Source organism: Chroicocephalus ridibundus, chromosome 5 (genome assembly GCF_963924245.1).
Source record: "Chroicocephalus ridibundus chromosome 5, bChrRid1.1, whole genome shotgun sequence".
NCBI lineage: Eukaryota > Metazoa > Chordata > Aves > Charadriiformes > Laridae > Chroicocephalus > Chroicocephalus ridibundus.
Genome location: NC_086288.1, coordinates 67,611,583 through 67,637,591, shown reverse-complemented (window position 1 = coordinate 67,637,591; position 26,009 = coordinate 67,611,583). Strand labels below are relative to the sequence as shown.

General features: G+C 39.5%; 1 protein-coding gene across 2 annotated transcripts in view; it reads left to right on the top strand.

Moving 5' to 3' along the window:
- The first annotated feature begins 16,693 nt into the window (after window positions 1-16,693).
- Window positions 16,694-26,009, top strand: part of PDS5A (PDS5 cohesin associated factor A) — an 81,382-nt gene continuing 72,066 nt past the window's right edge. Inside the window, exons 1-2 of one of the 2 annotated variants that reach the window (XM_063335673.1) lie at window positions 16,694-16,849; window positions 17,672-17,842. In XM_063335673.1, the coding sequence (XP_063191743.1) occupies window positions 16,823-16,849; window positions 17,672-17,842 (198 nt within the window). In that variant the 5' untranslated portion in view covers window positions 16,694-16,822. The remainder of the gene's footprint in view (window positions 16,850-17,671; window positions 17,843-26,009) is intronic. The other variant, XM_063335672.1, reaches the window with a different exon arrangement.

Sequence of the window (26,009 nt, the reverse complement as noted above, 5' to 3'; positions counted from 1 at the left end):
AAGGACGAGGTGGCATCCCTGAGCCTCATTTGTCCTTCATTTTCCTTCAAAGAGGGAAACGAGAAGCAGCCTTTAGCAGACTACTAAAGCGCTGCTTATTTAGCAGCTAGTGTTACATGTTTCACAAGAAAGACCCAAGAAGTCCCGGCCAGCTTTATGTCTCGGTCACTGGTCACTCCTACTCCTCTGCTGCTTCCCTCTGGGGCCTGGAGGCTCCTTCCCTCTTCCACCAGCACCAACCTGTTGCATTAGAGATGTAACTAGTTTTAATGCCAATAACGAATAAGCAAGTGCAGAAATAATAAGCTTAATTTAAGGTGAACTAATTATACACGGGTAGCTCACTATAGTTGTCTTGTGAAAACTGCAGAAGTGCGCTCAGAGTAATTTCTCTAGAGCTTGTGGAGATCGCAGTCCCAAAGTGCTGCCTACTTGATTGCACAGCAACAGAAAAGCAAATAATTTTTATGTGTGATTGTATATATTTCACAATAAAAGTAATGTTAGAAATTTTGAAATTAGTACTCAAAGCATTTAATAGTTTAGCAATTAAATTGATTTAGGCATTGCTAATTTGCCTGTCACTTTGCTATTTCAGTGTTTATCTTGTAGTTATATGGTGTGTGATATTTAAATAAACAAGGACAAACGTTTACATTTCTAATACAATACGTAAAGCATATACATACTCATCCACAGGATGTGCTGTTAAGTTTCAAAAAAGCTGTCTCTTGCCATGACTCAATAAACTGATACTGTATATGTCCCAAAATCTGGAGGAAAAGCCTTGATCAGAATTTGTGTGTGCGTGTGGTGGTGTCAAGTGGTGGTTTCATGCCTGTACCAGGAACAGTTTCCTCACTTCATGCGTTCAGTGTCTGGACAAGCATTTGGAACAAAATCGTTTTTCTTTAAGGGTGTGATGCTGCTAATGTGTTAATCATACGTTTGGAAAAATAGGTCATGTAAATTCCAGTCTAATGACTGTGTCTTTATATTTTTAAGGTTGCCAAAAAAGAGGAAGAGAGAGGTTTTCAGTACACTCGAGCCTGACAGCCTCCATTAAGCGGCATTGCTAGTGGGGTGTTGCTGCTGGCACTTGATGCATGAAGCTATGTTGTTCTTCGCCAGTTGTACATATTACAGTATTTGTACAGTATTTGACACCATGAAAATGCCAGACTAACTTGGGTGCTGGCAGATTTCTCGATACCACAGTTAACACTTTAAACAGGAGGGATTTTGGTATCTAAATAATTATAATCACTGTAATAGAGGTTCTTTTAAGTATGTGTGTCCTTTTTTTTTGAGTTTTCACACAACTTTTTCAAACATAATAATCGCCAATTATCTGCTATTGTTTTGGGGGTCTTGTTCATTCCATTGTCTCTCCTTGTGTCTACAGTCAGCTTGTTTTTACTTGGAGTGGCTTGAACATACAGCATGTAATCTGTGCTGTTTGGCTCAAGTGTTTAGTCTGGTCTTCACTGAATGCTTTAACAACAGATTTTCCATTTCAGTTTCTACAATGCTGCCTTCTCAAAGTAAAAATACTTCACTATGTTCTTGCTTATGTTATAACTCACATTAAAATAGTATTATTACCAGAGTTGGGCTATGAAAACAAGGAAATGCCCGACTCTTTTAATGTTTCTGATTATATACAGCCTAAGTCCACTCAGCAAATTTCCTTTCTTCTATGCTCAAATTGTCTTTGTGGGTCTATAGTTAAAAAAGATTAGATTAGATTTTGATTTGCAAGAACAATTTGCAGCTAAACTTTTGGTTTGAAGAACATTCTAGTGTGGCAAGAAAGACATTTTAAAGACTTCCAGCAACATGTTGAATATACAATAATAAATACTGTAGGAAAATGCCTGAGAGATTAGGGTGCGTTAAAAATTCATGCCTGCCTGCAGTAAATCTGAAATAAGTTATCTTTCCAGGAATTTAAGGTATATTTTTTGTCACTATTCAGAATTTTACTTTGGACCATTAATATATACAATCAAAGCCCCGAATTATCGTGGGGTTTTCCATCCTTAAGAAAGGAGAGATGAAAAGAGCCCCCATCTAGTTCCTGCAGAAAACATTTTCATAAAAGTTGATTCCATGCTATAACCCTTCCTCTTCCCAAGGAGCCTTTCACATTCTGTTGCCCGCTTTAGGTTTCATTTACCATTGGGGGAAATAAAAAGTGTTAGCTTTCCCCCCTTTTATTTTTTTTCCTAATGGATTTACCTTAATGCTGATTTAAGATGTTTAACTTGGCTTCTTGGAATGTCTGTCTCCAGTTAACAATACTTTGTCCATGATCTTGGAGTTTGTGTTCCTACAGAAGATAACTCTTTCCTCAGCCAGAATTTGATTTCCGAAGTAGAAATCTAATTCCTTCAGTAAAAAAAAAAAAAAAAAAAAAAAAAAAAAAAAAAAAAAAGGCAGGTTGGGAAGGATAGAAGCTTTATAAAAATAAATGTTTGCAGAATAAGTCACAAAACTGTCTCTTCTCCTCCACCCCTCTCCAGATTTAAGTCAAATGCATAGTGAATTGTGGTGGTTAATCTCCGTAAAGGAGCTCCACGTCTGGCTTCTTATACTTGAAGTATATTGATCTTCTGTTCCATGTAGTTATGGATTCCGTAGTTAACTGTAGAAACTGCCAGGTTGGTATCCCTGCAGTAATGTTAGTTAATTCACATATATATTTTTTCATTCCAAATAGTACATTTTTACTATGCCTATATTAAAATAATGACTTCATTGCCTTTATATGGGGTTCTATTTCAGCATTATTTTAAATGGGGAAAAAATAGTATTTAGAAGCAGGAAGAAAAACTAGATCATGGGGCAATTTTTGGCCCACTAAAGACAACAGCAAAAATTCTGCTGGTTTCAACAGGATCACATTTTTAGGTGAGCAGGTCACACCAATTCCAGCATTATCAGTAATGAATTGACAAGTTACTTAACAAATCAGTATATGCTTCACCTACCCATCAGTAAACGGTCAAAGGAGTTTATAAGATTATGCTGAAAGTTACTAGTTGTAAAGTTTCAAATTATTGTTTAAAGCCATTCTAAAGCAGCATACTTGTACTTTAATCATATACTCCAGATATACTGCAGAACAGAAATAATAAATTTGCTTGTTATACCTGATATACTAAAGATCACCAGAATGTAGAACTACAAAGATGGCTGGGTTTTTGGAAAGGAGATGCAGAGGCATGATGACAACAAATACTGTAATCCAAGAAGTAAAGAATTATACTTAATTGTATCTTCTCTGCAGGCACAGAATGAGGTCATGCTTATATAGCTGACAGAAGCCTCATTGCTCCAAGGACCTTCTGAATTTGGAATAAGCTCACACTTCAGTTTTGATTTGTGCTGAATCTGATTCCTGTATTGGATGTTCTCTGCTATGCTGCTTTTATCAGTCTGAAATGTCAAATTTCATGAATATCAAAAATCCATCCTGATCTGTTTAAACTGCAGAAAGGAAAAACAAACGATGCTTAATATGCCTCCTTGGCACATGATAAAAAGTAATAAGCTGACTTTCATTGTAACTGTCATGTTCTTATCTGATGAATATCACTGCCTTTGTTTTTAAAAACTGCATTGATCCTATCCCATAGCAAATTTAATATCAAAGATCTTAGAGGTCAGTGTATTTATTTAAGACATGGTCTAAGAAAAAGGCTAGCGGTAAAACTGCAAATCTATATTATTTTTAAAAATCCAACTTCAGTTATATCACTGCAGTAATTAGACCAAGCTTAACAGCAAAAAAAAATAATGTTTGACACTTCTGTAACTTTTAGCATCCCCAAAATGTTTTGGAAAAAAAAAAAAAAAAAAAAAACCAAAGAACCATGGGGGGATCCACTTTATACATCAATTAGCTGAAAACACCTCTCAAACAAAATGCAGCAGCTGTTGAACTGTGCCATGCAATACCACAGAGTAGGTTAACAGACATCAACATACTGTCCAGTTGGAACTGCAGGAACTCTGTAAGCAGCATGCTGTTATCTGAACTGGAATTTGACCAGGATGTGAAAGTTTACTTAACTGGTTTTTATAAAACAATTGTTGTATGGTGATCAAGAAAGAGAACGTTTCCAAGGAACAGTATCATTAATGGCCTCCATTCATTGGTAAAGCCGAAGCTGTAAGAACAAAGCTGCGCCAGGACAGAAAATCTCCAGGTTTCCAATCTGCAAGGTAACTGCCATCAAGCAGTGGTTAAGAGCTCGACAGCCACAGCTGCAGGAGAAATTGCACTGGTATTGAACTGGGCTACAATTTTCTAGGTTAAGACAGAACTAACATAATTCAAGAATTTGCAGTGAGTATCCAGAATTATTTCCTTGGGCAGATGAGCTTCTCCCAGGATATCTTACCCAGAGCCAAGTCCCTAATGTAAGTGATAGCTACTGAATCCGAATCATCCTATTTTGGACTTTATCTTCACTGTGGAAAAAATGGAGCAGAGGCAGAAAGGGAAAGAAGTTTGTTTCTTTCAGCTGGAACAATATCATATTACAAGTATTAGGGGGTTAAAATAATCTTGTGTTCCTATCTATTTACCTTCACCACAATAGCATGTAAAAACTACAAACTACCTTGCTCGTATTAGGATTTTATCACATTAAAGTATTCTGTATCGCCTACAGTTAACTGTTCTCCTTCAAGAAAAACAGATGCATTTCCTCAAATATATTAATGCCGAAGTTTACTTAATGTGACCAAGTCATGCTGAGATGCAGAATTAAACATTTGAAAACAAACCATTTATTGAAAAAGTCAATTTGACATTATAAAGAAAAGTAAAAAAAAGCTATCAGTTACTGTTTTCTTTTGACTATGTAATATTATTTCAATGAAAATTTTGGCTTCTTTTAGTTGATGTATGTTCATATTTTATGGTTTTTGTGATGTTAAAGGTTATCAGTCCAGTTCACCTTACTAAAATACTGGGGGAAAAAAGTCATTAAAACTTTTCAGTGACTCTAAATAAAACCCAGTATTTCCATTCTACTGGAAGTTTTGGGTTGTCTGTTGTTTGCTCCAATTCAGAAATGTTTAAATGTTAAAACATAGGACCTTGATGCAGAATGGAATTTCTAAGTAGATTTAATGTTAAGTAAGAGCCTGAATTTTAGGGAAGTTTCAATCATCTATTAATGTCACTTGAACGAACAAATGCTTTTACCTGTCAAGACAGACTCTACTCCATTGTCTGTACGATTCATTTACCAGAAGTTAATTGCTTGCCAATCATAAGTGATTTACGAATCCATTTTCCTCACGGGTGACTGACCTTCAATTAATAGAAGATTTTAAAAAATACAAAAATCTATTTTATTTCTTTCCCCAAGAGTTTCATAGACGCTTTATTTCCAAGTACAGACCCTATCCAGACCTGTGTATTTTACGAAATTTTCTGATACCACAAGTCAATGGCTTCAAAGTTCTACGATATGTAAGTATCTCACAGTTATCCTGCTTAGTGTCAATTTTGCTCACTCGCCATTTGTTACACAAAAAGTGGTTAGCTACAGCAACCCTTGCGCTTGACCTCTGTCACGAATGTCTGCAAATTACTCCAGCTGCTTATAAAAATAAATTAGGGAGGTTATGATCTAAACCCACTAGCACTCATTTATAAATTACATTTCACTAACTAGTTTCTCAACTTGAATAACTTGTATGATGCGTGTCTTATGCTGAAACAAGAAGCCAAGGAGATGGGGGAAGGGAGCAGTGAGTGATGTGCATTTAAAAACAGCTGTATAGACTAATTTATTTTTTTTAAAAAAAGGAAATCCTTTGTTCAGTATGTGATTCTTTGTAACTGCCACATGATAGAACCTAATTATTTAGATAGGAAATCAACTCCGTGGCTATTTGGTCCCTGATGAACAGGGAAAGGGGCCTTCTTTTGCTTCCCTGTAAATTCTGACCTCTCTTTTTTTTTTTTTTTTTTTTTTTTAGATTTAAAATCTACCTATCTTTTTTTTAAGATTTTTAAGATTTTAAGACTTTTTAAGATTTCACACCCTCTGTCACTGTAAATGGGGTCACATTCTTTCCCAGTGAATAACACTAGCAACAAAAGAAACTCAAATTTATAAAGCCGCAGGCAGCTAAGGACCACTTTAGGGCTTCAGAGACATGACATGACAGTCGCTCCTTGTAACAGGGCAGTCTACAGTTTGATTTATTTATTTGAGGACTAGGTAAAAATCAGGTAGCTCGGACCTGCCAAATTCATGCCAATTCCAGGTCCAGAGAACGAGAGAGTCAGATCTAAAGACAAGCTCCACTCCACCCTGCCTTAGCTCATGATATTCAGATTGGTATCTGTAACCAGATGTAGCTCACACACAATTCAGGATGGAGGAGAGGTGGTGTAATTTGGATCTGGGCCCATCTGTAATAGACAACTTACTAAAAAAAAACAACAACCAAAACAGCTGATACAACCAACATGAAAACATATTTAAGCTTTCTTCAAATAGATGATCAAACACTGAACTCTTTCAATTACTTTATTCCTCTGTTTACATTCCCCAAAACCTGGAAGAAAGAACACACTAACTCAAAAAAACATTGAAACGTGAGTAGTTCATATTTTCTATGGAGTTCTTCAACTTCTGAGCTATGATTTCTTCTTCTGTGCAGTGGTGATGATTAGAAGAGAACAACGTGTACCTCAAAACCAGTAAGAATTTTATCTTTACATCAGTATTTGTTATGAACTTGCCTATTTTCCACATGCAAAAAATGAACTGTATTTTCTAGACAGTGCTGAAGAGTAGAAAGTGAAAAGGTTAAATACTCAGCAGAAGACCAAATTGCCAATTTTCCCCTCATCCATACACATGTTGGTAATTATTTTCCTCAGCAACATTATGCAATTTGTGACTCTGATGACTCTTAAAGGCAAATGTTTTGGGACTCTCTGAATTGTTGCTGGTTATACATCTACTTTTCAAATTCACCAGTGATCAAAGGCACATACAAGTAAATCCCTATGTGGATTATGTTTAAACCTGTTATTAGGATGAAAATAGAAAACAAAAAGCACTTCCATAATTTAAATTTGTTTCATTTACCTGTCAACACTCAGCTTCACCCCTTCGTGGATGGCAGGTTGTGTCACTCAGGAGTGCGACTGCAGCCACTGTCACATATATATTCTTCCCTGGGCTCAGCAAGAAGACATTTACTAACCATAGCAGCATCAAAAGAGCAGGCAGGACATAAGCACACAGAAACAAAAGCTCCCAATATATTCTGATGTAGTTCTCCAGTTGACCTGGAACTCCCTTCCTATGTAAACAGGGTCAAAAGAAATCGACAACCTCATTTTTAGTTTTAATAGTATGCTCTGTTTTTTAAAAATCTTCTCACAAGTTTGTTCAGCTAGTTTTAGAAAAGTTTATTTTTGTAGCTTCCAAATATGCAAAGCTGAAATCTAATTCAAAAGGAGCCTTTATATTAAGTAAATATGAACTGTAGGTGTAACTAGTTTTAAGATATGTAACAGAAGATTTAATCATATTGTTCTCAGAATTTTGCTTCTCCAATTCAGCTTGAATTTGGCAAAATTGTACTTACTGATGACAAATCATTATATTTAAAATATACTTGCAATTCACTCAGGGATATTTATTTCACCTTGTATCTCTTCGTTTTTTGTTTGCTGACATGAAACTCCCTAATGCTTGGCCAGCTGCAGATTCTCTACCACACGTATTCATCTTTGCCCCTTCCCATTTCTCCTGTTCATTCATACCTTTTCTTGTGTTCCCATTTCTCCTATCCAGCAACAGGCCAAGGGACAAACCTTTTAGAAAGGAACACAAACACCAAAATAAAGGGTTTGGTTAAACAGACTAAATATTACTGCAAATTTGCTTAAATTCAGGAAACTATAAAGCCCTTGGGGTTTTTTTTATTCATAGATGATGTCAGAATCCATGTACTTTCTTTAGTGTTTCTTCTTACTTGCTATAATAAGCTGCTTCCTTAGGGGATTTAAGGACCTGTTGCTAGATAAAGTTTTTCTCCCCTAGAAGTAACATCGTTCTGTTCTCTCTAATTATATTCAGAATCTGATAGACTTGTCAAGATATTTTTTCATTTATATCTTTTTTACTATGAAGCTGTGTGAGAGAACATGCTGTTACAGTTTTTCAAGCAAGGATACAAGCCTAACAGAGCCCATCCAGGCAGTGTCAAGCTAAATGATACTGAAAATGAATGAAAAAAATGGTTCACTCGAGTTTTCATCCCCATGTGCTGGATTAGAGGTGGCTGCCAAGCAGATCTTGAAGGAAATTTTTAAAATATTGATTAAATATCGATCAATGGCATTCCATAAGCAAAAACTGGAGTACATCTAAAGTAGTGACTTAAATGTTCACATGCTGGCTAAAAGTCTTTGTCTGCTTTTTTTAATGGTCTCAGATAAAGGAAGTTTACAATTTTAGTATGCGGTTCCCTGAAAACATAAATTATTAGGTATAAGTATGCAGTGTCTGGAAGATAAAAAGAACAGTACAGACATATACTTAAGAAAGCAAGTGTTTATACGCTTGATACAGTGTAGTTATAGTATATTACACAGAGTACACATGAGCTGCTTTGCCAAATTCAGATAGGATATAAATAGTGGTATTAGATGTTGGTGAAATTGTAAGTGGATACATATCAGTCTACTTTACAAGCTGTAATCCCTCTGCTGGCATTTAATATCGCCACCTTCAGCAATCACTCTACCATCATGGACTTTTTCACGCTCCATCATGGAGAATTTTTGGTTAGAAATCCAACAGCTTTTGTATTACTAAGCGTTCCGTTTTTGTCAAGACTACGCTTTTCTAATTTCTGTATTTGCTCTTGCCTTGTCTAGCCTACTTCTGGCTTTGTCTATTCAATACCTGATATTCTGTCCTCTCTTTAGACACCAATTCCTTGTCCACTTTGTTAAATACTCATTCGAGTACTGGCTCAAATAACCTTAGTTACCTTCTCTGCTGCCACATATCCTGAATTTAGGTGAATCGTCTTCCACTGACACCGAGTATTCCCTGCTGCTTGCTCACTGTGTTGTCAGTGTGCTCCTCTGTTGTGCTGCCTGAGGACCTGCATGGACGCAAACATCCAGCGAGTTTACTGAAGTAGAATCGTAAGGATGAAGTGACCAGAGCTGCACAATCCAAAGAAGTAATTTTATTTTGTAAATTCAAACACAAGATTGTTCTTTACAAGGGTCTGAGATTCCAACTTTCATATTCAAGTTCCCAAATGGCGTAGTGGTGTAATATTTTAATGATTATCCCCTCAAGCCATTCACAGTACACTTCGATTGAATCATCATTAGTTGCTTTCCTAGCAGCATAAAGCTATATGATCAATATATTTCATGACTTTGTTCAAAGGCAAATTGCAATGATTCTATTGCTCACAGAGTCATACCCAAACACTTTGATGCTTCCCTGAGTTTGACAAACGCAACCCCTTTTTAAGGCTTTGAATAGTGTACCTCATACCTATCCATCATCATGAAATGACCCCATCATTACAGTACAGGTCTGAGATTGCACATCCATTCATCAAACATCTTTCTTTGACCGTAATGGTAAATTCCAAGTTCATATTCATTTGTAAATTTTCATATAATACTTTTCTTTACTGCAAGCAGCAGACAATGTATCTGTGAAAGAATTAAGAACAGCAGCATCACAAATACAATCGATACTTTTCACAAAGGAGCCTCTCAATCAGAATTTGTTAGTACCACACATATTCTCATTTTTTAACAGATTGCAGGACAGTTCTCATCTTACGGGGCAGAGGGAGAGACTCTGCTCATACTGTCTTCCCTCCAGGTGGCTGGAGGGAAGAGTTAGCTGCCATGGGCTAAATATATTACCAAACTTTCTCAATTTCCTCAGTGGTATTTCCTCTAAGCAGTCCCATACACTCAGAAATTCCCCAAATCTGCCTTTTTATTTGAAAAAACATCAGGCAAACATAAAGAGCCATACACTACTACTACAACTGCAGGTAACTACAGATTTCCTTGCAGGCTGGATGGAGAAAAAAAAAATCTGTGAAGGACTTTACAGAATGGAAAAGTTGAATTTGAAACAGACTCATTTTAAGTGACCTTAGGCTGACAACATAATGCTCTTCACCACAACTGCTTCTGCTGTGCAGCAAGTATTAGAGAGACAATAAAAGGCTAATGAAAAATACAGGCTATTCTTGAGTGTGCCATAAATAAAATAACTTTATTAATTAATAAAAATAGAGTATAAGCTAACTTCACGCTTAATGGGCTAGCTACAGAAATTGTTCATAAATTCAGTTACCTGGCATCAAATCTATCCAATCAGAACCTGTCCAATAGAAATTGGAAAAATTTGAAGAACAGTTGATCCATCCATGGCTTCCCTTATAAAAGCCTGAAAAAAAAACCATTCCACCTCAAAAAGTAGAAAGATTTGACTGGGGAAATGCTTAATTTTTTGCTGGTAGCAACTTATGAATGTGACTTCTGAGAAATTATTGATAGTGACAGAAAGAAAATTGAAGCTTTTGAGATGTGGTGCAAGCAAAGACTCTTGCATATCTCCTGGACAGAAAAGATGATAAATGCTCATATTAAATATATTATTGGAGAAAAGTAGACTTGGTTGTCAGAAATGAATAGGTGTAAATGTACGTGCTTTGGACACATCAGGAGTAGAGATGGAAATAACCTTGAGAATGTAATTATGGAGTGAATGGTGACAAGTCATCATAATAGCGAGCAGCTAGAAAGGAGGTGGATAGATGACACGCAGTAGGCTGCTGTGACTTCAGTTTCTGACTGCTCAAAACTAGCAACGGATCAAGGAGGCTTCTAAAAATTCTCCTATGAAATCACCAATAGGCAGGTGCCAATAAAATCATTTTACTTCCTTTGCAAGCAAAGGAAACAAGTGCAATTGTTCTGTCAACACGGTACTTTGCAAATTACAAGTGTATTTGCAAGTATACACTTTTTCACAATGGCTTAAATGTATTGACAATGACAATCCTTGTCATTTCTCAACGTGCCTTGATCCCACAAAAGTCCAGTGGCAAGTATAACTGCCCTATCTCCAAGTATGACTCAGAATAAAGACATTTTCAGACAGCACAGGAAAAAGCCCTCCTCACCAAAACCAGAGCAAAATAACATTTAGACAGATTATGGATAGGGATCAGTTTCAAAAGAGTGTATCATCCACATAGTATTTAGTCCTTCCCTTTATTCAGAACTGGTGGCACTCCATGAAAAGTCAGTGAGTTGTGCGACTCCCCTCTGTTCTAAGGAAGCTCTTTGCCTCCAGATGATTGTCTTCATGAGATAATACATATACACAAGTCCTCCTCCACCTTTTTACGGATTTTGCTTTGTCAGTGTAGATCATGGGAGACACACATAAGTCCCCGTTTTCAGGACAAAACGTGCTTCCTGGTCTATTCTTAGATGGGAGTAATTTCACTGCAAATACCTTCTGGAATGGGACACCTTTTGGAGGTCTTTCATTATGGCAACGCACATTGCAAAGAAACCCACCTTTGACTCAGGTGAATGTAACCACTATTCTCAATTTACAGAGGATGTAAAAAAACATCAGTTCTTTTATAAAAATAGGCAGTTCAAACAATCAGATGCTGTTATACACTGCAAAGCTTAATTAGAAACCTCAGGGATATCTCTGAAGGTCCAGTGCAGCAAACATTGAGGTTATAATTATACCTGGAGTAGCTGTGTGTGACTGCACACGTGGAGCAAACAACAGATGGACAAAGAGGAAAGATGACCAGAAATAAGGGCTAATATCAGAGTCAAAAAGCTGAGAGAGAAAGCTTTTTTTTTGCAAAACTGAGGACAAAAAACTATTTTCCATGGTTTGATTTTTACTGAGTTCAGAGGAACTGGTATTATATTGCAGGAAAAAAAGGTTTCCATGGGGGGGGGGGGGGGGAGCAGGAAGCAACCTGCCAGGAAGAAACCTGCCAGAAAGCAACCTGCTAGATACCAAAAACTGGCTAAATGCTCGAGTTGAAAACAAGTAATTAAGCTTCCCCCCACCCCTTGACCTATTTGACTGTGACTAAAAAAACTTCATAGTGAAGGACCACACTCCACCACCTGGTTCTGCAAAGCAGGAGCTTTCAAGAGCATAGCTATTATTAGGAAGACAAGTGCTTTAGTGCTTTCCTAACCCACCAGATAGGATTTCTTACATGTCTGCCCAGTTGACTGACAGATATGACTTATTCTGCAGTTCATGACACGCTGTTGTGTCTTGATATGACTAGTTCTTGATCATTATTACTATCCATGTTTATTGTACTCACAAAGACCTGAGGACAGACATTAAGCTGTTCCTGGAAACATGCGCATAGCTTAATTTAATCAACATGAATTAAGGGATTTTCTGTGCTTAGAGTAATCACTCCGTACTCTCTTCTGTTTCACCTGAAAGCCGTTTTGTTCCGAAAATTCTGTGCTGCGTTATTTCTCCTACCAGTAAAAATACCACATTCTTCTTGGTACTTTCCTCTAACCTCTCCTGGCATGATAGAGCAAAAAAAGCACCCCACAAGACTGCCCCATAAGACTGCTCAGCACCCTTTATTTCAGTCTGCTTATAAATTATACTTGCAGTGGTAGTCTAAAATATATTAATAAACAAACAAGCAACAAACGGATTGGAGTAAATACATTCCAATAAAAATAATGGGAGCAAAAGTAAATAAATTCCAACATAAATTTGTCCAAGTAGGGACTCAATAAAATCTGTAAATACTAAAAGGACTGTGTTTTATTATTAGACAGAGTCATCCATTAAAATCCAAGGGATCATGTGAACCTGGCTACAGCTGTACAAGAAGCAGAGTCCAAGTCAGATCTCAGCTGCTTGCTGAAATTAGAAGGGTGAAGGTCAAGCAAGCAAAAGCAACAAACCAGACACTAGCAGCTGTAATCATATCTGCCAGCAGATTTCAGGACTATTCAGATTAAGAGTACCACAGGTCAGATTATCTGAAGCTTTTATGTTTGCACATTCTGAAAATGCCATGCATATATTCAAGCTAATTGGCAGTTAAGTGTTCATTCATACTTCCCTTAATTGGGTGTGATATCAGAACCACACGCTTTGTTTTAGCCCTTTAGAATTTCAAATGGTGCAGAAGTACCAATCCCGCTGCTTCTCTTCTGAGAAAAAACGGACCATTGCTTGATCATCCCATGATTACGGAATTTGCTCCTACTCTCTCAACCACTGCGCTGATCATGATTTGCCCAAGACTCATTCAAAACACCATATATCTGACTAACAGCATCTAAATTAATGTCTATCCTAAGAGTGCTCTGACAGTTTTACATGAGCATGCTGGCAAAATACTCCAGCTGCAGACCTAGGGTATGTCAGCAAAGTTGTGTTTATACCAGAACCTACAGTCAGACAGCAAATTATACCAGAAATGGAAGAGTCTACCGGTAGAAACTGCACCTACATTTAATGGCTAAGGACTCCTAACAACATTGATGCTGAGGGGTGGTCAGTTTTCATACTGCTGACTAATCACTACCTGTGAAAGCAGAAATATAGTGTGAATCTATCCTAGATACTCAGCTTTCCACTGATGTATTTCGGGACTTTTTCTGCGTTATACTACAGATACAAAATCCTGAGAATTAAAAATATTCAAACATTACTCCACAGTAATTGCTAACTTCACTATTTATCTGAAGTCTGCAAGAAGATAGAGATCTTGGTCCACAACCAAGGGTACTCCAGTGTAGGGTTTGACAAACAACTTGCTCAAGGTGAAATAAAATTTTAATTAAATGAGCAAACTTTGCCTGGCACTTTCAAGTGAAATCTTTGAACTGCCACATCTAACTACATGTTAGTTACAGTGTACATATGCCTTAGAATGCAAAAATTTATCTTATTCTTCAGTGGAAAATAAAAGTGAGTACAAGTGCATGCTAGTGGCTCTGCACTGTGTTTGTCCTTAACTTAGGCTAAAAACAAGTTGTGGGAGAGTAGCCCTCTTCCTTTTCATTCTTATTCCTACTTCATGGTCTGTTGTATAAAAACGCCTAGGTAAAGATGGTGTCACTTTCTGAAAAACTCATAACCACAAGATTACAAGGAAACATTATGACATTGTAGGTCACATTAATGACAGACCTAAAACACCGCTTTTCAATAAAAAATAAAAAATTACTTGAAAATAAACATTAAAACCCAGGAAGCTGAGAGACTTAGGTGAAATTTCTAGAATATGACACCCATAATACTTCAATTCTGCCCAAAGAGAAGCCTGCCTAACAACTTCCTAGCTTTATGCTTGGGTCATAAAAAAACCTCAGCAAAGGTCACTTCAAATTTATTTCTTGTATCATTTTTACTAACTTACATTCTCTCTTTTTCCTCTTTAAATTGAAGACAGCTCCTATAGGTTTTTGATATGTACTTTCCTTTTTTTAGTTACAGGATTTGTTTCTGATTTATTGTGTTAATACAAGTGTATTAAAAATAAGGAATCTACACCAAATTAAATGCTTATATTAGTCATTTGATTTGGGAAGCAAAATACCTAATGTAACAAATGTAAGGATAAAAAAAACCAAATTTGTTCAAAGTATAATAGTTCTGACAGTACATATTATTTTACTGACACAAATAAGAGTTGATAGCTAGTCTGAGTACTTCAGCTCTAAGGCAAATCTAAACAGCAACTGAAGTTTAGATTAGGAAAAAGATTAAACACTTGGTGTTGGCTTTATTTGTTTATTAAATCAGTACAACCTTGTTAAAACTGAATCGTGTATCCCACTCCCTGGGTCCCCTGTCCATCATGAATGCCCCAATCCATCCATCCTTAAGCCTGAAGAGAATAATTTTATCTAAGCAAGGACTCACAGCCAGATTTAAATGCCTTGTCTGCCTTCTAGATTCCAAATCAGCGTCTGAGATCTCCTAAGTGCTCCTTGCAACTCTAATTCATATTCACTATAATCCTTCTGAGCTGGTTTCATGCAGGTTATGGACATTGAAGGCTTTAACTCCCCTAGGACAACACGACAGGGAGATAATGAACACAGGTGTAGGAGAGATGTCCCACCCACATGCTATTACACCAGAAGTACCTGAGAGCTCTTCAGTATTTATACGTTTTCCTCCCACACCGTGTAAATCCACAATTTGTCATACTTCACCATAATCTCACTTACCTACCCCTCTCCATCCCCTCACTCTCCTGCCTCCCTCCTGCGTGGCTGGCAGGCCATGCTGGCCCCTCTGCTGTGCCCAGCAAGGCCCCAGTCACACACCCCTGTGGAGAAACCCATCCCTCCATGCAGACTGGTCCCAGCCTTTAATTTGCTCTACGGAAAATGCATTAGAGATTTCCAGAACTGAGGAGAATGATACTTCTAGCCAAAGTAAGAAGAATGGTGCTTCTAGCCAGTTCGAGTAATCAAGAACAAGCAGCTGAAGAGCCTAAATTAGTCTTGATCGGTTAAAAGTCATCTTTCAGTTGTCACCCATCTTCTCTGAGCAGGGTGGGCATCTGGAAAACCCTTTCCAGCCACCTATACTTAAGACACGCAGGGCACATAATGCAGCTTCAGAACAGACAGATATATCCCACTTTGCCACTGATTTTCCAGACATACCCCATCTCTTGAAAATGTAAAAGAATATTAAATTACAAAGACATTTTGCATGGAAGGATTTCCTGAGTCGGCTGGCGAGGGCTCCTTCGGTCTGCATATTCGAGTTGCTCCTGAAGATTTATAACTAAATTAGCGTTTGAGAAACTCATCTGCTAACAGGGAAGAAGAAAAATTTGGACGTTGATGCTGCTCTTCCCCCCCCATCTCTCTGAGGACGGGCTATTTACTCCTACCTTCCATAGCACCCTTCGACCACCCCACGCACCGTTTCCCCCCCATTTTCTTATTCATCGCGCCGACCAGGCCCCACCGCCGGCACCAGCTGCCTGAGGAACCGACCGAGACGGCGCAGCCATGAGCAGCCCGGCTCCCTCAGAAGCACGAACATGTCTCCCCCCGGCGCCTCCCGCACACCGCCCTGCCGCCGGCCCCCTCCCCGCTAGCCGGCCCCACATGTCTCCCGCACACCGCCCAGGCCTCGCCGTGGCCGCCGGACGTTGCCCCATTAGGAGAGAGCGCCACGGGGTCGGGGCCCGGCCGGCGAACGATCCCCCTCAGGCCGCGGCCCGGCCGCTCCGGGGGTTTTGGCGCCAAGCGGGAGGCAGCGCTGCGGCGGCCGTGGCCGGTACTGCCCGCCGCCGCCGCCCTGCGCGGGGCTCGGCGGGCTACGAGACTTACTGGCCGGCCTCGCCCCTTGCCCCGCGGCTGGGGCTGGGGGATCCTGGCTGGGCGGCGCTGCGGGCCCGGCCCCAGGCCTGAGGGCGGGCGGGCGGGCCGGGGGGAGGAGGGCGGCGCGGCGCCGAGCGGAGCCTCCTCCCGGGCTGTTCTTCCCCGGCCGGACGGAGAGCGGCACTGTGTCCCCGCGGCGCACGCTCCGCCGGAGCCTCCCCCTCTCCCCGGCCGCCGCTGCCGCCACCGAGCAGCCTCCCCCTCCTCCCCCCGGCCCTCCCTCCCCGAGCAGGAGCCGCCGCCGCACCGCGGAGCAGGGAGGCGGTGGGAGCAGCCAGGGCAGTGGCCGGCGGGGGTGGCGGCGGAGCGGCGAGGACCACCCGGCACGGAGGCTACTCAATGCTGCACCTTCCGGAGCTGCATGAGGTAAAGGCGGCTCCGGGTCCCGCTTCCCTCCGTCCCCGCTCCACCCCCCCCCCCCCACCTCCAACCCCCTTCCCCGTTGCCCGCCGGGGGGGTGCGTGCGCCGAGACGGAGGGTGGCGGGGGGCTCTTTGTGGGCCAGGCCGGGTGCGGGGCGAGGCAGGGGGCTGCGGGGCGAAGGGACATGAAGTTGCGGGAAACAAATGGAAAGTGGAGAGTGGCCTGGCCCCCTCCCCGGGGGGGCTCCCGCCGCCACGGGGGGGGCGGGCGGGGGGCCCGGCGCCGGGCTGAGGGGGGGGGGCGGCGGGGGTGTTTTGTTTGTGCTCGCCACCGCCTCCCTCCCTCCTTCCCTCCCTCCCCCTCTCCTGTTGGTTTCTCTGCCTCCTGATAGTTTTGAGGCCTAACTGTTTAGGCCTCGTCTCCCGGCTCCGGGGCCGGCGTGCCGGCTTCAAACCCCCCCGCACCCCCCGGGGCCGGGAATTGCACCCCGCGGGCCGTAACGTGCCCTCGGCCGCGGGGCATCCTTCGATGGAGCCCGAAATTTCATTGTAAAAAAATCCCGTCGGCTCCGAACTAACAGTGTTGGGGCTGGAGCAGCCCCGCAATGAAAGGAGGCAGCGGAGGGGGGGGAATGGAGGGGGCCGGAGTTGCGGGGAGCGGCGGCGGCTGCGGGCCGGGCCGCGGGGCGGGGGGATGCGGCGGCGGCGGGTGGGGGGGACGGACGATCAGCGGGGCCTTCTGCGAATTGAGGGTGAGAAATGGGAAAAAAAAAGAGGGGTTAGAAAGTCGTTTCCATTCTGCTGAACTTTTGTTTTCTGACCGATAGAGGCCGGTAGAGGACTGTGGAGAAGGAAAGTTTATCACCAGCAGCGCCAGGATGGACTTCCCTGCTACCCAACCAAAACCTGCTGCCGATGGTAAAGTCATCTACTACCCTCCCGGAGTGAAGGAGATTACGGACAAAATTACCAACGATGAGGTGGTTAAACGGTTAAAGGTGAGCAGTCCTGACCACCATCCCCTTCCCTGCAACTTTTGCTTCTTAAGGTAAACATTTCATCACGGGAAAGGAGAACTGCCAGAGAACTGTTTCCTTGTCATAGTTGAAATGTCTCTTCCTTGCCTGCAGACCTTTATGGGAATACCACTTCCTTGCTTTTCCATAAAAGAGGAGGAGTCGTTTTTGTAATATGTGACTGCACTCTTGTGAGTTTTCTCAAAGCTGGAGTTTAATACATTAAACTGCTAATTTGTGCGTGAGATACATCCACAGTTTTGGGGAAAGGTCTGAAGTGGAATCATAAGCAACAATTGCAGGATATCTTAGTGAAAATTTTTGTTGGTAAGCTAGAATTTTTTTGTGGGTGCCAGCACTTCGAGCAAGCGTAGTTGAGTGGGGGAAACAAGTAGATCTAGATCTTTCTTGACTGAAAAGATAGCACCGTTCATAAACAGTGAAGATTAATTTCTGGAGCTTATAGATGGAAGTTTTTAATTGCTTTGTATGTAAAACCTGCCTCAGATTTTGCAATTTGATATAATGCATACTGTTTCTTTCCTATTCGGTACAACTGGTGCTTGGCAAAGTTGCTAAATTTTCATAAGGAAAAGGGACTGTTACAAAAGCGTCTTCTCTGCTCGCTTGACAGCATCCTGGGGGACTGGGAGGCTTATCTCTGTTTTTTACTTTTTTAATCCCTTTTTTCACTGGAAACATGAGATGCTACTGTGATACAATAGTGTTATTTCTTAACTCTATGCTGAAAATAGAGAATAAAGTGGAGCATTGATCAAATATTGGCACAGCTCATTAGTTAACACCATGGTCTTTGGACCAGAAAGTTGTCGTAACCTGGGATTTGGTCCTGTGCCCAGGGTGGAGATGTAGTGATAATTTTTTAGAGATCGGAAATACTCTCTCATCTGATGATCTGTTTGCCATCATAACAGTGACCTCACAAAGACAGAAAAATAGAAATCATGGTCTTGGCTAGTCAGTTAGTACATCGAAAAATGTTTTACCTATAGATGTGAAGAGAATGTAGGCTTTATGCTTTGCTTTCAAAGCAGCAAGGCACGTGTCGGTTGTTTCTTTGAAAACAAGCCTTGTTGTCTGATTACAGTTTTGAAAATTACTGAATGGACAAGTCCAGCATAGTATTTTCAAAACTCCAGTGGAATATTGCCAGTTACAGGAGAAGATCCTAGAGTTTTCATCATTTGGATGGAGACCTTGAATCAAAGTCTGTGTGGAATGGGGGAAGAGAGCAGTTTTGAGGTGCTCATTGAAACGGGTATTTTATTTTGTCCCAGTTGAAGAGCTTGCAGTGGTGAGCTTGCCATTCCTAGAAAATAGGAGTAAAAGAATTTCAAAGTCATACATACATACATGTTTTGCCAAATTCACATGTGTGTGGTGGACATAATTTTCAGGCTAAGAGCAGATTTTTTTCTTTCTGTCATTTTTTTTAATGAACTACTGTTAAGGAATTCACATGACCTCAAGACCATAGACTAAATGGAAACAAATACTTTGCCTAGTGGACCTGTCATCACTGAAACAACAGAGGAAGACTTTTCTTATCTTATTGGTACTGCTTAAGCTGAATTTGAGGAATGTTTTTGGTCAGATACTGGCTTTACTGAAGCATCAAGAAAATTGGGAAGTACTGTACACTTTAGAACTAAACCAACAAGTATTTTTGTCCTTATGTTTTTGCATAGACATACATATAATCTTTATTTATGAAATCAAAATCTTTATATCAACTTGATTTATAAAAAACCACTCACTTTGGCATGTGGAATATAATGATGGTGCAGTGCATGGGATGGAAATGCTTGAAAAAGCTTTGTTCAATTAAAAGATAACTTTCCACAACTTTAAATATGACTTGATGTTAAAAACCAGCTTTTGCAGAATGTACAAATTCAGGCATGAATCAAGCCTTGAAACTGTAGGCTTTTTGCCGCCTTCTTGGTCATGCATGATCTAAAGATGCTCTGTGTGTCTCTTACAGAAGATGCGTGTGTGACTTGGTGTTTTGACCACCACTTTGGGTCAGTTCCTGCAAATTTTTCTTTTTTTAGCTTCTTGAAGTCATGGTCAACTTAATTGGTTGCAAATTTGTGTGCTTATTAGCAACTTTTCTGATATCACATCCGTATTTTTGTGTCCAGACCTCTTCTCGTAATGAAGGCTTTTCTTATTATTGGAACTTGAGACGTTCTGGGCACCTGTCCCAGAGTGCCTGAGCAGCAGCTTTTGTGCCAAGGACTTTTAAAAAGAATGTTTTTCTGTCCTTTCCCTCCTTCTGCTTGGGGTTGTGGGTAATAAAATGTAGGCCAGATTCATTTACAGTGTTTTGATATATCTGTACGATAACATTAGCACTGTCCTGAAAATGGAAGTATTGAGAATTTTAAAATCAACCTTCTGAGTAAAGTGGAAAGAAAAAGCCTCTGGATTGCATATGCATGATGAATGAAACACCAGTTCAGGTGCTTGATGGAGGCAAAGGTGCTTTCTGGTGTGTTAGGTTACATTGACGGGTCAGTGCCTTCTTGGAGTGTGACAGTATGTGATGTTTAATTTCAGCTGTTGAAGAAGTGATTTTAACTGTGGCGTGCTATGGCTGGGGACAAGTGTCTGTTTAATAGATCCAATTAAGTTTAACTAAACTAGGCAGCTGGCATCTAGCAGAGAGTTGAGACTTACTACAAAATGATTTTAATTTTTTTTTGGCTAATGTTCCTCTTTACAGTGCAGCTGTTCAAGTTACTCAATGATTGGTTTCAGGGCTGTAAGTCAAATGCTTGTCAATTTAGTAAGGTTTGTGCAGAGAGGTGATAACTCTTATTTAACCAAGTGATAGAAGTGGAAAATGACAAACAATTTTAAGGCACCCAAGTAGTCCTTAAGTTCCAAAATCAAGCCAGCAACTGAATACAAGTTGAGAACAATGGTCTTATCATGAGATAGTTGAAGGTTGAAAGAAGTTTTAGAAACTCAGCATTTGCTTCGCTGCAAAGCTTCTCTATGACTATTGACATTTTTTCAAAATTGACTGTGTGTTACTGACTTGTCAAACTCCATACATGTATATTGTTGTCAGTAAACTATTACATCTCAGATACAATCTTCTTTGGTCACAAGAGAATATTTTGATGTCATTTATATATAACCTTGTCATCATTATGAGTAAGATTAATAGTACTGTACTTAATTGTCAGATATACTAAAAATAGCCCCATCAATCCAAAATGCATGGAGTTTGTCTGAGACTGATTTTGTAGGCAAAGCCATAACTGCTACTGAAAGAAGTGGCGCGCTCTGCTGCTTGTCCCAACCTCTGTTCTGTACCCTCTCTACAAGCATTTTGTTTTGCTGCGTGCCAAAACGGGTGGGTGAGCAGATCTGGGTGAAAACTTGTGAGGAAAAAAAACCCCAGACCTGTATAATTTTATCCTGAATCATTTTATTGCCTGACTTATCGTAAGAGCTTACAAATGATTGTGCTGGTATAGGGGAAAAAGCAACTTCTTTCTGCGGCAGTCCTACCTTAGAGTGTTGAAGGAACTTCAGAGTTGATTTGAATCTGAAAGTTTGCAAATGTTATCTTTTGAGATAATTTTGCAGAAACAACGCAGAAGTCCCCATCTCTATCTCACCTGCTAGATTATTTGAGTAAAAGAAATAATGTGCAATGACAAGTTCAGATATAGCTTTGTACCAACAACTATGCAGTTTGGTAAAGTGTGTGACAAGTCTGTGGAAAAAAAGGAAAGCATTTATAGTGCAGTGTTTTATTTTAGCTATAGCTATCAGTGTAAGCAATGCTAATTCATAAAATCTGTAAAAAGAACATTTGGTTGGACACTTAAGGTACAAAAGTAGAAAAAAAAGGAAGTTTCTGAAACCTTCCAAAGTAAAAGGAGTGATAAATTAGTTTCACCATAGAGATTTTTAGCAAAGGTTTAAGGCAGTGTAAAAACCTGTCTTTGTGAAATTCAGAGTTTTATAGGTTAGAATTTAATGAGAGTGTTGTAGTTCTTGTTCATTATAGCTGGGGTTAGTATTCTGTTTTCTGAGGGTTTTTTTTGTTTTGGGGAGTGATTTTTTTTTTTCCCCTTTTGTTTTTCAATCAGTCCAGTAGTCGTGTTGCTTTTCCTGTGGTGACAGTCCGACAAGGCATTTTCTGTGAAAGTTTCTTTTGATTTCCACACCACTTCCACCCCCTCCCCAATTCCGCCTCCTGCCACCCCACCCCAAGGCCTAGCTTGTGGTCCTCTGCAGAAGTTAGCACTCCTAGTATGCCTTGAAGTCTTCCTTATCTTGTCTCATGGCATTTCTTAGTTATCTGATATGTATTTGTGCCAGAGTGAAACAAACACTCCCTCTCCTTCTTCCTATTGTCTTTCTGCCCCTTCCTCTGGTTTAGTAGATGTTCGCCTCTTTGTAGTTGGGCCTGTGGTGTATTTATCTTTGGAAGATTATCCTCATATCACTAGAAATAGTTAATGCTAATAATTTATCATATTATGCCCAGGTGGCTTTTAGGCATCTGTGACGTAAAGTTAAAATTGAGAAAGGTTGCTTTTTTGCTACTGAAATGTTTTAGAGTAGGCTGGAGGTACATGAGAGGAAAAAAAAAAAGTTGTTCTTTACTCACCCTGGTATTTCTACATAAGTTAATGGCCACTCTCTGAGATTGTGTAGTTAGGTGGACCTTTGATCTGACCTGGCTATGCTTAGGTAGTTATTTTGAAGGAAACTTAAAAAATATAAATTAGAGTATCATCACAGAGAAGAAAATCTATTTTATGTTGTGTCATGCACTAGAATTTGGTATGCTTGAGGGGAAAAGGTATACGTATTAAGTATGTTGGATTCTACTACTAGTTAATAAATACTATTTGCTGGCAAGACCTAGATAGCATGGGCATTTTCATGGCTTCAACCTCCGACTTGCGTGTGCTTACATGCTTACATTTAAGAATTATAAGTAGTTTTGTGGAGGTCATATAGCCGGGTTACAGAAATGATCCGCAGTTAATTATTCTAACAATTTTAAAACTTCCATTAATTGTATTTAACTGCAGACTGCAGTTTGCAATGTTCTTGAGCTATTGCTGGCCACGCAAGCCTAAAGCCAAATTTCTAATTTGATTTTGCTCATAGTTTAATCTTTTTAATTAGTTTGACTCTTGTAACAATCAAGTTTTTCATTAACTAGGACAGGCCACTAGTCAGAGAACAAGAAATCTTGTTCTGATTTTTTTTTCCAATGGTATAATAGCTGTTTTCTTTGTAAATGTCCCGATTTGATCAACCCTTAGAGAAATAGACCATGTAGGCTCACCCAGTTCACCCAGATGTTACTTCATTTCAAAATGATTGATGATGAGGTCCTTTGTTTTTGTATCTGATAATTTTCTTTTGTTACAAGTGCATTAGTAATTAATGGCAATTTCACATGTACAATATTATTCCAATGGTTTCCTGGCAACAAGAAGATAAATATATTGTGAAAGAAAAGAAGCCCCAATTTGAAAGGGGGAAAAATAGAGGTTGCTGAATTAAGAATGATAACTTCTGCTGATTAGCCACCGAAATGGACAGACTAGTTGATAAGTCCTTATGCCCTCATTTATTCTATTATAAACCTTGAAGAATTATTAATTTATTCTTGTGCTAATGCTTTTTTGTGAGGTGAAGGCATGATGTTAATCACAGTTTAAAAGATGGGGAACTGAAGAGCTCCTGAAAAGAAAAAAAACAACAAACCCAAACACAAGAAAGACAAGCTGGCTTCTTATGCCTGATTTAGCATTTCTAAAATGTGAGTTCTGAACTGACTGTGCATTCTGTTGCACTTTACATGTTCAGACCACAAGTTCCTTTGATTTCAGTTATATTTCTGAGTGCCTAGCACTTCTGTAAAGGAGGCCTCATCCTCTCTGCTCAAGAACCCAGAAAATGACAAACATTTTCTGTGAAAACTTTGTTATAGGCTGTTTAACAGGCATCGTATAGAAACTTTGCAATAGGTGGGAGGCTAGCATGCAAGTCTTCAGGCTTAACTGTTTTAAAACATGGCACAGAAAGGTGGCCTTTGGGTGATGTGCTCCTCTACCAAAGAACCTTGATTAACGCCAGAACAAATCTTTTCTGTGGACTGAACAAAGTAATGGTTTCAAGTTTTTGTTTGGGTTTTGTTGTTGTTATTGGGTTTTTGGGGGCTTTTTTAGGTTTTTTGTTTGGTTTTGGTTTTTTTTTTTGGTTTTTTGTTTGTTTTTGTTTTTTAAGGAAAAAGAAAAAGGGATGTAATCACTTACCAAATACCCTATTAACATTAGGGTTGAGGAGACTGACTAGATGTTTGAGAATTATAGGATTGTTTACCGTGGAAAGGGGGTGAATAAGAGTTGTTGTGATAAAAGCATACAAAATAACGAATCACAGATAGTTTGCCCCTCTCTCCTGAAGAAAGAGCATTCGTTGAAATTGAAACTTAAAAAATTGTTGAAGGCTAAATATTTCTTAGGGTTACACTGGAAGGTTGTGGCAGAGCAGAGCTGAACTGATGTTGTATTTAGTATAAGTGATGTGTTTTAATCATAAATCACTGGCTTTTGGTGGGTGTGCCTGTTTTTTTTATGGTATAAAGGGTTTTTTTATGGTATAATGTAGGAGACTTCTTGTGTATTCAAATATTGTAAATAAAGTTTGTATACAAAATCCTTGACAGATCACTGCATTCTTATGAGGAGTTTGTATGCATAAGTTTGCAAAACAGCAGGAGCCGTAGCTATGGTCAAAGACTCATAAATGAAGTGTTAATCTCACAACAGCGCTATGAAGTGAAAGAAAAATTATCCCTTGGTTTGCAGACAGTAATATGGAGATGATTGATGGGAAGAGAAATCAAACATCATCTGAGGTTACTTTTCTTCCTTGTCTACTTGAATCAGTTCATATTATTTTGGCTGCTTAATGCCTATGTGCATCTTTTGCTACCAAAAAGAAAAACAACAGACAAAATAATTAGCAGATGATTCGTTTACAGTACATATTATAGCCATTTTGGTAGTTAAACCAAACTTTCGTCTAGTCCCCGATCTATGTTAAACATTCTTTGTATATGAAATTCTTCCAGACTGCAATATCTTCTTAATGACCATTGTTACCTAGAAATCTAAAACACATGCTTATTATTGGTGTCACTCAAAGCAATGTGTGTTTGCTGGCTCTGCAGCTGCAGTAAACTAATGAACTGTATTCCCACTGCTGTGCTGACATCAGAATTTGGTTCTTGCAAAGATAACTTAAGCATGATGAAGTACTGTTAAACGTAAACAAAGATAAAATTGGCACAAAGTATGTTCCTGCTTAGAAAGGAAGGTTGAAAACTTCGTGGTACCTAGATAGCATGGGTTATCCTAAATGTATGTTTTATTTATACGAGACAGATGATACATGGTTATCTGATGGAGATGTCAGAGCTTGTGGTGTTAGGATCAGTTTTGCAGCCACAGTGAGGGAAAAATCCATTCAAGTTTACTGTGATGACTGGTCAGCCTTTTTAATGTCTTTTTAATAGTGAGTTCCTATTTCTTTCTTCTTGTTCAGTAACATTACCTAATCTCCATGGTACTCTTGTTGTCTTCCATGAATGTCACCTTTTGCTGAAACACTGTTTGGTGTAGTCATTAGCAATTTTAGGCCTTATGCTATGGTTTTAGTGTTGTATTTTAATTCCTTATGGTAGAAATTATGACATCTGTCTCCAGGAGATTTATCAACACTTTCTAAATTGTTGAAGCAGAGAAAAAGTTTTGTACTGGCAAAATACATTCATAAACATTAAAGAGACTTACCTTTTCTATTTACAATTAACTTCTTGAACTGATAGATATATTGAAGATTAAAGAAAAGGAGAAAACATTTTGAAAGGAGTTTGGAGAAATCGAGTATTTCTGGAGTCTTCCTCCACCCCTTACTTTGCTGGCTACAGCACCTGAAAAACTCACATGCTTAAAAAAAAAAAAGTAGTTATGTTAGTGTGTAGTAGTGTTAGCATTTGCTTGCAGTCATTAAAGAATTCCCGGCAATTTTAGTCTCTGTCTGTCTTATGGCTTTCTATGGAAATAACCAGATTGAC